General features: G+C 48.7%; 1 protein-coding gene across 1 annotated transcript in view; it reads left to right on the top strand.

The window, feature by feature from the left end:
- Window positions 1–13,992, top strand: part of NAV2 (neuron navigator 2) — a 365,374-nt gene that overhangs the window by 202,598 nt on the left and 148,784 nt on the right. Inside the window, 2 exon segments of the mRNA XM_032488868.1 lie at window positions 5,413–6,490; window positions 11,231–11,343. Coding sequence (XP_032344759.1) covers window positions 5,413–6,490; window positions 11,231–11,343 — 1,191 coding nt within the window.

Below are 13,992 nucleotides of genomic sequence, written 5' to 3'. Positions count from 1 at the left end.
AGCTGATGGTGAGTGAGTTGGTGAGCTGGTCGTGTGGAGCTGAGATGTCTAGGCTACTTGACATGATCCGCTTGCTAGGGGGTCATGAAGTCTGCTCAGGGGCTCTGTGAGCAGCTCTTGAAAAATGGACGAGGGCAGAACATACCAGAGTCCACTGCAGACAGTTAAGTCTTGATAGTTACAATTTTACATATAGATATTTGGGACATTTATTACATGTGATATAATGTGTTGTTCTTTCTATGTTTAGTAACCATTTATTCTTAATGGTTTAGATAATTATTCTTAAAAATTACCTTTGGCTAAACAAAGGCCTAGTCATGTTTCCAGATGTGGCCATTCTCAGTAAAATATCACACTAAACAAACATATATAAATAAACAAACTCTGAAAGTAGCCATTTCAGGTTACTTTTGAACCTAGTCCTTATTTGGGCCTTCAGATTTGATTTCTTTTTGGTTGATTGCATTTTTCAAAAGAATAGGTTTAATATAAAACAAGTATTTTGAAAATACTTATTCTATATTTTATATGTAAAATATTTCTTGATTTAATGGAACAGCGTTTCCTCAACCTCAGTCTTTCACAAACTTTCTGTGTGATTTTTACCAAATCGGTGAACCACTTGTGTTTTTGATTCATATTTTCCCTAAATCAGCTCAGATTAAATCTACATTTACCACCCATGAAACTGTTGATTTATATATGGGCTATTTATCATTTCTAATATGCAGTAAAATAAATATGTAACTTTTAAAATATAAAAAATTCATCCACATGGCATCAGAAATGCTACTTCAGCAGTCCATACCTTTGCTGAGAGAATACTGATGTCCAGAACGTTTCTTGTGTGCTTTCCTCCTTCTTCTCTCTCAGATGCCTGTGCTCTAACAAAGGTTCATACACATGAGACAAGAAGCCAAAGCTGTTAGTTACTAGAGAGAGCAGTGCTCTTAATTTTAAAGAACTCACCCCCACCCTCCTCCCCTACCCTGGTTTTCATGGAATACCAGCATTTTTTAGTTTACTAGCAACTCATTCAAGGTTGACTCTACCTCGACCCAGCTGGTTTTCTCCGTGTATTGGTAAGCATCTTAAGAGAACCCTGGAGGGGGAATGATGGAAGACAGAGAAACACCGTATGTCACAGCACAGCTTAACGGTAGAACTGAGTGAGCCAGTGAACTTAGTTGTGTTCTTGGGGCCCGGCTTCTCGGAGACTCACTGAGACTTGAATGGAAACAGAGCTGAAAAGGACTCGAGAGAAAGAGTCCATCCTCTTTCTTACCAATGGGGCGACGGAAGCCCAGAGAGGCTAAGTGGTACACCCAGGGTCACACCATCAGCCAGTGAGAAAATGTGAGGCCGGGCCTGCCTCCCCACGTCTCTCCCGCATCTGTTTCACCATCTTGGAGGGCTGGTGAGGAAAGTCTCATGCTAGGAATCACAGAAGTCTGGTGTTAGAAATGGCTGCTGTCCAAAAAAAGCAGAGCAGACCCCAAACAGACAAGTCAGCTGAGAGCGGAGACCCCTGGTGTGATAGCCTAGGAATGAGAGAAAGATGTCAAGTGGACAAGACCACTCATGACCTGGAGTCCCTTCGCTTTTAAGGGGATTTCTGGCCATGACATAAGCACCAAGTATTGATGATCTGATCCTCAGGTGCCCTGATGTCCTTCTCAGGAACTTCTGTTCTAGAAACCAAATTCAGAATCAGCTCCAGGGACTATTTCTTGTAGCTATAATGAGTAGCCTTGAAATGTCCCCATTCAAGAGGAGCCCAGGCTAAATGCCAGGTGGAAATTCTGAAGCTCTGAGTCGTGATCCTGAGTTTGAGCTGAAACATCTTAACAAAACCCTAATGACCGATCACAAACCTTGGGTCTCTTTTGCCTTAAATGTGACTTGCAAATGCCCAGATTACCTACCAACAATTCAGAAACCATTTACTATTTTCTGTACTCAGGCAGGCTTTGGGACACGAGGATGAGTCAGGGAAGGGGTCGGGGTGGGGGATCCTCTGCCCTGGAGGAATTCACAGACCAGTGGAATAACAAATCAATCCATCACACCTCCTCTGTGAAGCTTTCCCAGATTCTCTGAGGAGAATTGAGATCCTAACCCTTGGATCTCCTGTGACCATATACAGTCTGTTTGTTTGTTTATTTGTTTAATGGAGGTACTGGGGATTAAACCAGTGCTCTACCACCGAACTTTATCCTCCCCCATCCCACGTACAGTCTTTACATTGTTTCCGTGCTCTGTGTTTGGGTCAGCTGCCCCTGTGGATAGTGAGTTCTTGGAGGGCAGGAGCTGTATCTTACTCACCTCTATTCCCAGTGCCTGATGTGAGTATGTGGCCCTCCAAATGCTTTTACAGGGAGGTATGGACAGTGTCCTGGGGAAACAGAAGAGGGGAAAATACCAGGTGATATGATGCAAACCAGCCAGTTCATTAAGCTCAAGGGTCCCAGGTAGCTTAACAAAGGAAGAAGGCATTTGAGCTGGTGTTCAAGAGCTAGGTAGGGGTTTCTGGGAGCCGTTTTGGTTTGGCATGAGAAATAACTTTGACCATGATGCCTACGTTGTGTGAGCCCCTTCCCTGCACCTGGCGCCTTTCCTGGAGGAGACACACACCTTCGGTCAGTCTCTGCATTTCTCTTAGACCAGCCAGGCATCTGTTTAACTCTGGGCTGTCCTTATCTCGTTAATTGTTGGTTAATTTCTAGGTGTGTGTGTGTGTGTTAGGGTTAAAAATACAAAGAAATGCTAGGTAGGGGCTTTGTTAGAATTCCAAGGAACGTGGGGGAGCAGAGAAGTCACGAATCCATGTACCTCTGCTCAGAGGGGAGTAGGCCTGAAACTTAGGACAATAGCGAGGTAACTCTGGATGTGGTTTGTTGTAGCTCCTATAAGGACACTGTTGCAACCTGTTCCTAGAGCCCCTTTCCTTTAGAAAATGTATCAGGGGCTGAGTGTGGCTCAGTGGTAGAGCACATGCTTGGCATTCATGAGGTCCCAGGTTCAATCCCCAGTACCTCCATTTAAGAAAAAGAAAAGTATGTGAAAAGCACAAGAGAAAATGTATTAATTACATTAATTATCATCTGTTCCTCACTGCTAAAATGTAATCTCCATGAAGGTGAGGATCTTTGTTTTGTCACTGATGTATCCCAAGTGCCTAGAACAACGTGTGGCATATTCTTGGCACTCACTGAATTTTGATATGAGTGAATATATTAAATGAGTGGATAAATGAATACTTGTGCCCTGGATCTGAGCCCTGGTAAAGGAAGAGACAGTTGTCCTGAGAAGTGGGACTGGGGATTGGAGGGTCCCTAGTACCTCCTCCCGGGGGCTGGTCTCTGGCATAGGCTGCCCCCTTTCCATGGCGAGGCTGGTGTGTGCCCCATCGTGGGCATCGTGAGTACACCTAAGCAGTAGAAAAAGCACTGCCCAAAGAAGCAGTCTAGCCATTGAAGCGGCTGCTGTTTAAATGTGTCCCTTATCACAGGCGGTAGCTGCAATGCTGTCGCAGGGAACACTGTATCAGGAGACCTGGGTTCAGATCCCACCCATGTCCATTTCCTGCTCTGTGAGGGTGGGTCCGTCATTAGGCCTTCCTGAGCCTTAGCCTCCCCACTGGTCAAACGGGGGCAGTAATCCCTTCTTCACAACGTGCCTAGCACTGCCCCTCGTGGGACCCAGGAGGCCCTCCCCAAGCAGCGTCCGGCCCAGGGAGACCCCCTGAAAGGCGGGCAGTGTGTGTGGGTTCTGTGGGCCTGTTTCCCGGCTAGTCCCCAGCTCTCCCCAGGAAAGGATCCAGCAACGCCCCACAAGTTTGGTTAGAGAGGATCGTGCAGCAGCCCCCGCTCCAAACCCAAATCCCCAGTAAGTCAGGAAGATGTATGTGTTTTAAAACATTGGGAGGTCTGCGTTGGATCACCCTGGCGCTGCGGCTTCCCGGAGCAGCCGCGAGCGGAGGGAAGCAGCTCCTCTGCCGGGAGCTCTCCCCGCGCTCGGCGCTCCTGTCCCACAAGGGGCTGCCTTCACTCGGCGCTGGCGGCCGTTGACTTTTAAATCATAAAAAGCCGCTCTATATACAGTTTACTCTGTTGCTAGAAGGCGGTGGAACGTAGGTATTTAAAAAGAAAAAAAAAAAAGAAAAAAGAGCAGAAGCAGCAGCCGTTAATCCCGCCAGGCTTCTGGGCACTGGAGCAGATGCGGATGACAAAAGTTAATTAGAAACATGAGCCGTTTAACCGAAAACACTTGTGACAATTGGAAGGCCAGCCTCTCCGGTTGGAGTTTTCCTAGGGAATCGTCGCGGGGGAAAGTGGCCGCAGCTGGGTAAGTCGCGTCCTCGTGGCTTTGCAGACACAGCCGTCTGTGTCTTTGAGGGCCCAGGTGCCGCATCCTCTCTGGGCCAGGCGGGCGTGGCTGTGGGTGGGCGCCGGTGCTGAGCTCCGTGGTCTCCCTGCCATCTCCTCTCTGACAGCTGCCACGACATGGGGGATGGATCTGCGTGGCTCTGAGTGCTGCCCCAGGAGGGGTGCCTCAGTCTTCATGTCTGTGATCCAGGCCACCTCAGTGCCTAGCAGAATGCCTTTGGAACCCACCCTTCTCAGAATAATTCCAGTTCTAGTTTGGGAATATTTTGAGGCTGTTCTGAGAAGAGTCTGGCCTGGGAAATACTCCCTGAGCACCAAGGGGGAAGCCTTGACTCTCAGATAACCTGCATGTTTTCCTGCGTGCAGTGAAACCTCGTGCACAGTTCAAACTCTTACGCTCAAATGCCTTTTTTATTTTAACTCCTGCTTGCATCATGCTCATAAATGTTTCAAAGTGCCAGTGTAGGAAGAACTGTTATGCTTTGATGAGATTTAGCAACTTGCACGGGTAGTTCTTCTGTGAAGATGATACCTGGTTGGTTTCTCTTTTTCTGTTTTTTGTTTTGTTTTGTTTTGTTTTTTGATTTGTTCTGTTTTAAAATCTTGGCTACATTGTTTATTCTTAAAGTTGGATAATTCTCAAATGTTTGGCTTAACTAGGAAACAGGGTTATGGGTTGAGATACTTCCTACATCATTTGTATACCATCACAGTGGTGGTGCGGGTTGCTGTGTGTTTTCCCATAAATGTGTGTTTCCTTGTGTCTCATGCACATTGATGTTAAGATCAGTGTGCTTTCACACAGCATACTGCCAAATGTGACAGGGGGGCATGTGAACAGACGGTGATGGAGAGCACAAGGAAGTCAAGGTGGGGTTTAAATTGAGCCACGGGTAATGCACAAAGCAGACTGGCACCTGGGTTGGAGCCGTCAGCTATGTCACTGTGGCCAACAACCCCTCGTGATCAGTGCAGGTCCACCGGTTTAATTCAGGCTTCCTTCTCTTCCCCATCTCTGCAGAGCCATTGGCCGGCCCAGCCTCCTCCCACCCCGGAATGATCGAAGATGCACCTGCTGCTTTGGAGAGCGGTGGCGCCTCCTCAGCCATCCCCCAGCCCGGCGCGGCCTCCAAGCCCTGGCGCAGCAAGTCAGTCAGCGTGAAACACAGTGCCACAGCCACCACGCTCTCAGTCAAGCCCCCAATGCCGGAGGCTCCCCGGCCCGCCCCTGAAGCCCTGAAGCCAGCCCCCAACAATCAGAGATCCATGCTGGAAAAACTAAAACTTTTCAACAGCAAGGGGACCTCCAAGGCAGGCGAGGGTCCAGGCTCACGGGACACAAGCTGTGAGCGGCTGGAGATTCTGCCCAGCTTCGAGGAGAGTGAAGAGATGGAGGCCGCTGGGCGCCCGCTGTCTGTGACAGGGCCCCCCTCCAACAGCCCCAAGATCGCACTCAAGGGCATCGCCCAGAGAACTTTCAGCAGGGCACTGACCAACAAGAAGAGTTCCCCGAAAGGCAGTGAGAAAGAAAAGGAGAAACAACAGCGAGAGAAGGAAAAGGAGAAAAGCAAGGACCTTGCCAAGAGAGCCTCGGTGACAGAGAGGCCGGACCTCAAGGAGGGGCCGAGAGAAGAGCCCAGCGGGCTGGCAGTGACCGAGATGCCAAAAAAGTCCTCCAAGATCGCCAGCTTCATCCCCAAAGGCGGGAAGCTCAACAGTGCCAAGAAGGAGGCTGCGGCCCCTTCCCACAGTGGAATACCAAAACCAGGGATGAAGAGCATGCCCGGGAAGTCCCCAAGTGCCCCCGCGCCTTCCAAGGAGGGGGAGCGGAGCCGGGGTGGGAAGCCAAGCTCAGGGCTCCCCCAGCAGAAGCCCCAGCTAGATGGCCGACACTCCAGTTCCTCCTCCAGCCTTGCATCCTCAGAAGGGAAAGGCCCAGGAGGGACCACCCTGAACCACAGCATCAGCAGCCAGACTGTCAGTGGGTCTGTCGGGACCACCCAGACCACAGGAAGCAATACTGTCAGTGTCCAGCTACCTCAGCCCCAGCAGCAATACAGCCACCCCAACACTGCCACGGTGGCGCCTTTCCTGTACAGGTAGGAGTGGCTGCCCGCCTGCCCAGCCTGGGCCTGTGGGCAGAAGAGCCTTTCTGGTGGATTCTGGGTCTTTGAGGGCTGGAATCGGGATGGCCTTCCAGGGACCTGGAGGCACACAGCTCAGGTGCCGTGTGAGAAGCTCCTAAGAGAGGCGTACAGTGTGCTTGAGGGACCATCACACAGCGCTGCAGGGTAGGGGTGCAGAAAGCTAAAGGGCGGGAGTAAAACGTGCGTTGATCCGGGATGAGGAGGAGTGGACCGGCACGTGGGGAGCCAGGGGCATTGCCGGAGCAGCAGCAGCAGCGTGAGCAGCAGCGAGGAGGGTGGTTTGGTATCCCCCACAGGCTCCCACATTGGTCCTAAAGCATCCTTTTAAAAAATGCAAAACGAAAAACCATCATGCTGAGTGAGGCTTCTTCTCACAGAGGTGCTTATCTTGAAATTCCAGATTCTCACAGTTTCTCACCCCATCACACATACTAAGTGTTTTTTTTCAGGCCCTCCTGTGTTGCTGGGATTTTTTGAGAGGAGGACAGGACAGTGGTGAGCAGGAACTATTCTAGAAGAACAAAAGAACCCAAGTTGTATTTGGGGAGACAAGCCTGGGTGTTGGCATATGACTCCCTCCTGTCTGTCATTGGTCCCTCAGTCTCTCTGTCTCAGACGGCATGTCCCTGGGACCAGGGGAGACCTCGTGGAGCCAGGTAGTGCTGGCTCTGGGTGTTCCTGGCCCCACCAGGATGGTGGACGCTGGCTCCTGGTGATGCTTAATATGTGTGATGAGTCCTCTCCGGGCAGATGGAAGCCCCCCAACCCTGCTTTTAGGGGTTTCCAGGGCCTTGTTCAGGGCAGTGGGCCACACTGCCCTGCTGAATGGTAACTAATACCTCTCCACAGGTAAAGGGGGCCTGTGATTCAACGTCACAATCTAGGCTCCTATTTTATAGCTTCTACCCTAAGTGTACACACATGCACACCTGTCCACACACACTCGTACACCCGTCAGGGTGGATGTACATCGTGAACAGTCACACGAAAGTAAGGACACAAGTGCACATTCATACAGACCCTGCAAATGCACGTGTTCAGGCGTGTGTTTACACGCCTGTTCACGCACACAGACTCATACCCACACGTTTATTTTTCCTCTGTTGTGGTTTCCCAGAGAATTAGGTCTTCCCCCTCTCCCTGCCTGAGTTATGTGCTAGTTGGCTCTGTTTCTTTTCCTGCCAAGAACTGGTAGAACAGCTGGTCCAAACGAGTGATTTCAGAGTCCAACCAGCCGTGTCCAGCCAGTGAGGGACTGCCAGGCTTCTAAGAAGCTTTTTCCTCTTCTCTGTTCACCCTCCCCTTCAGCGTGGGCCCCACCAGGCCTTTTTAAGTGAGAGATGGTCATCTTTTTATTAAGTCAAGCTATCAGCTCAGCTCACAGTCCTGAGAAGGGTGCGAAGGCTCAGCTAACGACTCAGCACTTGTCCCCATGCTCAGCTTTGTATACAGTTGTTCTCTGAACCATGGAGGCCGCTGAATTGCTCCCTGTGACATTTTTATCATTACAGTCACATTAAGAGCCTTGAGGTAATGCATATTTAAGCTGCTCTTCCCAGATTCTTGATTTGCATTTTCAAAATTAAAATATGTGACAGCCTGATCACCATCAGTCCCACTCCCCCCCCCACCTTTTTTTTTTTTTTGGCTGTAATCATTTGAAAAATTCTAAAACATTTAACCTCTTTTTTTTTTTTAATTTCAAGATTTTCTATAAGAGGAAAAACTCTTAATGATAAAACGCAAATGTCTCACAAAGAGGAAGAAGGAGAAAACATAAAGGTGTCTGTCAAGCTGTATTTTAGCATTAATACCGACCCCGTGTGATGTCCTTCTGGCTCCCCTGAGATGCCAGGGAGCAAGCTGGAAAGAAGAGCGCTGGGGTAGGAATCAGGACGCCTGGACTCTGCCTTTTATTAGCATTTGAGTCCCTCTGTGGCCTTGGGACCTGGCTGTAGGGACAGCTGTTGAAGATGCACCGAGTGTGTGTAGAGACCCAGCCATGGGCTTGGCCTGCCCCAGCTGGTTTGATCATTCTCACAACTCCATGAGCTAGGTACCTTTTCATCCCCATTCTACAGACGAGCAAACTGAGCCTTAGCATCATTAAACAACTTGCTCTGAGTCAGTGAGCTGATAGCTGGAAGAGCTAGTGTTTAAAGCCAAGTCTGTCCACCTCGAGGGACCAGGTGCTTAACCACAAAGCAGTCTTGACTCCAAATCACTGCCTCTCTCTTAGCCTCACCTGTAAAGTGAGAAGATGGGGCTAAATTAGAGGATTTTGGAAAATGGTTTAGACTCCTCTTATGCTCTAAGATTCTCTCTCAAGTTTACAGCTCACTGTGTGTAACTTACAGTGTTCCCTCCAGAACCTCTCCATGTTAGTGATGTTACCAAGGGATAAAAGGAAGATAAATCACTTTTCAGAATTACTGGTAATGAATTATAGTTATCAATTCAGAAGTCACACTGGACACCTCCATTGCTTTACACTTAAGTGCTTTTGTGTTGTATTCACCTGTAATTTTTGTAGCAGCCAGGGGAGGTCGCTGTTGTTACCCACTGATGTCCAGATGAGGGCTCAGACGTTCAGAGAGGTACAGTGACTTACCCAGATGTGTGTGGCTATCGAGTTAGAGACCCCAGACTGCAGCCAGCTCAGTGTTCTGCCCCCAAGTCTGCTGCTCCTTCCAGTACTCTCTAGCCTCTTTCTAGACTTAAAAACTTCTCACGTGTTCACTCAGCACACCCTGCTCAAGTGTCTGTGCACTTACGTTCTCATGTGCACACGTCAAAAGAGCCAAGCTTTGCTGTCAGAGAGCTCTTAGTCTATTAATTAGCTCATGTTGTAATAAGTAGGCATCCAGAGAATAAGGAATGTGCTGCAGATACGTGCAGAACGTGGAGCTGTCTGATGGCAGAGTCAGGAAGACTTCCAGGCCAGGATGACGTGGGGACTGTGCCTTAAAGGCAGATTAGGAGCAAACTAAGGAAGAAAGAGGAAAAGCGCCTTGAGGCAGAGGTCATGATGACTTCAAAGACAAAACTGTAAAGGGCAGGGTATGATCTGAGAGAAACCACATGTGGGTGGGGCACAGGGCAGGGCTGTGTGCAAAGGGCAGGAGTGGTAGGAGATGGGGCTGAAAGTGAAGGAAGGGAGAATCCCACAATGTAGGGCATCTTCTACCATAAAAAGGACTTGAGACCTTATCCCACGGGCAGCGGGAAACCATCGGAGGCCTTTAACCAGTGGATGACAGGATCACATCAGTATCACGGAGATCAGTGGAGGAGGGAGTGTGGAGTGGACCAGGCCTAGGAACAGTCCAGAACAGAGGTCAGTGGTTCGGATGCCTGCTTGGGCCCACAAAGGCCATCCACATGCGTGGTTCCGGGTGAGCGGGACAGTGGTACAGGGCACCCCATGCCTCTCTAGAGGGAGCAGCCACCACTTGTCACCAGCAGGTGCCACCCTGCATGAATGTGAGCTCAGTCCTTCCAGACTTGTTTTTCCCTGGGAGAAGGCAGAAATCCAGATTTCCTGTGAAAATCTCCCAAGTTTTAAATGTGGAAATGAATTAAAGAGCTTTAAAATACCATACAGACCAATAAGAATAAATCCATGGGCCGGTTTCTATACCTGGCTGTCATTTGCAACCTCTAGGCTAGAGGCAGCACACCTGTTCCCAGAGTGCTTCCAGGACCTCGGCAGAGATGGTGAGAGCCTGGAGTCTGCTCAAGGGATGGAGAGGAGCCCTGGGAGTATCACAGTCCTGTAGAGGTAGAGATGACAGGAACGGGGAACCGACGGAACCAGTAGGAAGGCAGAGGCAGGGAGTATGGATGAACGATGTGGGGGTTATCAGTGCCTCCGCCCCAGCCTGTTATAGACATTTCATAAAATGGAAAGCATTTTCTTCACAGAGCGTTAAATCTGGTTGAATTAGCTCAGGATGCTAATGAATTAATAACGTTATACCCAGGGTTATGTGTCTGAGTGTAATTAGACATTTGCATGACACCCTGAAAAAGCAGAGGTAATTGTGGTAAGAGCACATGGCACGAAGCACTTGCCTTGATTTGCTGGACAAATAAGGGCATGGAGAGAAAGTGTGGGGAAATACAGATTTCAGTCATGTGTTGAAAGAATGATCAATGAGACCTTGCATCTCAGAAGACCTGAGCTCTGAATCAGACCTAGAGGGCAAACACACCTGCTTGGCACCCAATCCTGGCTGGTTGTACAGTCAGCTTTCCAGAGGCGGCTGTGTCAGGAGGATCTAGGGGCCCGTGGGGAGTCATCTTCATGTCAGTGGCGTCATCGCTTGCTTGCTGGCGTTGCTGGTTCCTTAGAAGTTGCTCTTTGGTTAAGTGATCCAAGCCACCTGGTCTCTGCAGCATTTTTCTGGCTAGACCTGGTGCCCCGATGGGGATGCAGGGACACAGTCCCCAGTGAAGGATTGCAGATCCTCCATTTGGGTGAGGAATATTTCATCTTTTCCAGGTCGGTAGCTCTCTCTGTTTCTAGAACGTCGCTCCACATGCGCTAATGAATTATTTAGTGTCAGTCTGTTCTGTTTTAAAGCTTCTTGCTGAAGGAGGTGATGGTGGGGGCTGGGGTCGGACTCCAGTGGTTCAGATGTGGTGGTCACCGCTTGTGACAAATGTGTCTGCTCTAATTTGTGTGTGAAGGTCCCAGACAGACACCGAAGGGAATGTCACTGCCGAGTCCAGCTCAGGGGGTGTGACCATGGAGCCCAGCCACTACACCAAGAGTGGACAGCCTGCCCTGGAGGAGCTCACTGGTGAGTATGGCACCCGGAAATGCCGTGTCTCTTGGTGAGGAGGCCTCCCGTGCAACCACCTGCTGGAGGGGCCCAAACCCAGCTGGATGTGAAGTTGCTTCACTGTTGCCTTGATAGATGAGACTAACAAATTTATTTTCTGTCTTACTGCCTTCTTTCCCTCCTCTCTCTCTCTCATGGTCTACTCCCTCCTTCCCAGAATTGTCAGTCTTTTATTGTTGGCAAATCTTATTTTAGGATAACCCTACTTCGCTCATGTAGGGGCTTTGGGCTGCTCGGGTACTTTACTTTGAACCTCCTTGGTTACTCTTCAGATGAAGTGGCCTTCCAAAAAGCATGGGAACTCTGAAATGAATGGACTTTTTTTCTCTTCCCTTTGTGGAAGCATTGATTGAAAACTGTTCTGAGCACCCTCCACTAATTGGAAGGATTTCAGCATGCTGCTTTTACCAAAAACAAAAATATCTAAATTTTATTTTAACTATAACCTAAGACAAAGGTGATTAAAGGGGCATTCATTATATTATACAAAAACATAAAATCTGCACCTGTCATATATTTAATTCCACAAATGTTTATTTGTGTTATACTGTTCGTTCGTTTGTTCCTTCCTTCCTTCCCTCCTTCCTTCCCCATTTATCATTACACATTAGTGCAGTATGATCGCTAGTAAAGTGACCACAGCAGTTGTGGGCTATAGATGTAAAAGTCCTTAAGGAAACAGAAATAGAAGTGCCAAAGGTGGCAGGCCCTGACCACCAGGCCTGCTACTTGTCACTCCGCCTCACAGCTGCACGTGCAGACAGTGCCGTGGATAGAGCGAGGCCTGCTTGGCTGCTGTGTTTAGAAATTCGCCCTGCTCGCGTCTGTGCACTCGAGGCCAGAGCCTTTAGATACTTGGCACCGAGGGTTTCCTCCTGCCTTCTTCTCTGGCTGGCTCCCTCTTCTGCTTCTCCTCCACTTCCAGGATGTCCTGGTGTCCTTTTATTTTATTTTTTTAAAGTGAGGTATATCACATTCTTAAAGAAGATGCTAACTTTTTGGCATCTGAATTAGAATTTCTACTGCCGTGCATCCTGACCTGCCACCATCTCTGTCCCTGGTCCCCATTCCCCAGCTCTGAGCCCTGTGTCTCGGCAAGGTCTCATCGGGGAGGTGAGTCGTGACCCACACATTTAGCAGTGACTGTGTCGTTCTTTACACATCTTAGCACTTCCAGAGTTGGGGTAAAAATCAAATCCATGTTTGAAATCCAGTATTAGACTAAATATCCATGGCCCCTCTATTTTCATAGCCACATTACAGCTGTGGAATTGGTCTGCAGCCCATATGATCGACTCCTACCCGTTTGACCATTAGCTTTGAGTATTAATTTCAGAGGATCTGAGCGATTTAACTATTTCCTTCTGGTTCTGCTGGCTGGGCACAGAGATGGGCCAGAGAGGTTTTAAGCCACTTGTAAGTAAGTGATCCATCTTACTGTGGTTCAGGGCCGCACATTTGGCATTGATTTTATGTTTATTTCTTTCTCAGGTTTTAGCTCCCTTGCCAGTGAGGACATGGGAGGGCAGGAAAAGGGCGAGCTCTCAGGAGAAGGGTGTGGAGTTTAGATGACTCCTCAGGTCTCCACACACATTCCAGACTGTGTTCTTATGTGCACACATCAAAAGAGCCAGGCCGGTGCATCAGATGTGTGTCCCGGGGAGGAGTGTGGATTATGTCAGATGTGGGGGCTCAGTGAAATTCACAACATGAAAAGCAAAAGTGGCAGCCAGAGAACACACCACATGGCACTTCGATTTCAGAGCGACAGACGACAGCCTGGGATCCTTTCACCCCTTTTCTCCCCGTGTCTCCTCTGCATCAGGACATTAAAACCAAGTAAGAGCTCAGGAAGCCAAAGATGCTGTCAGCTGGTTTGGGGACCAGGACTGTGCAGCCAGTCACGCCAGATAAAGCATAGCACTCGTTGGTGTTAGGTCAAAGGGTGTTGGTTGCTAAGGAAAATTTCTTAACCAGGATAGCTTGCCTTTACATTCAAGTGGTGGAACTCACATGTGGGCTGTACCACGCGAATAATTTTATGGGGATGCTACATATAGCATGATCCTTTGAAACTTACCTACAGCCGATCCCTTGAAATGACAGTAAGTGGCTATATTTAGAAGTGGACATTTATGAGACTGTTTGATCAATTGCTGCGTCTTTCCCCTCACTTATGCAAGTAGGTGAATTTCCCCATGGTGCTCTGTCACTTACATAGCGTTACAGGTGAGACATGCACCTTGGATTGTAGTGTTAGAAGGAACCACATCTGCGTGTTATCCGGTCCGTGAATCCCTTCTGTCATTCATTGGTGAATCGTCTTTCAGTCTCTGCTTGAATATTTCTCATGACGGAAAGCTTATTCCTTCATAAGGGAGTCCTCCCATATTTTGTTGGCTTTAACTGGTAATGGAGTTCTTTTTTCTGACATTTCTAAATCACTGGATATAACCCAGCCTCCTGAAGCTCAACAGACCATTTCTGTTCTTTTCCATGTAGCGGCATGCCCCTAGCCTCCTTCTTCCAAGTAAAAGTCCCATATTCTGCCCGTGTTCCTTATGTGACACCCTGACATCCTCACACTCTGCTCTGTTTGGTCAGAAT

This window comes from Camelus ferus, chromosome 10 (genome assembly GCF_009834535.1).
Source record: "Camelus ferus isolate YT-003-E chromosome 10, BCGSAC_Cfer_1.0, whole genome shotgun sequence".
NCBI classification, from domain to species: Eukaryota; Metazoa; Chordata; class Mammalia; order Artiodactyla; family Camelidae; genus Camelus; species Camelus ferus.
This window is presented reverse-complemented; position numbering and strand designations above follow the sequence as displayed.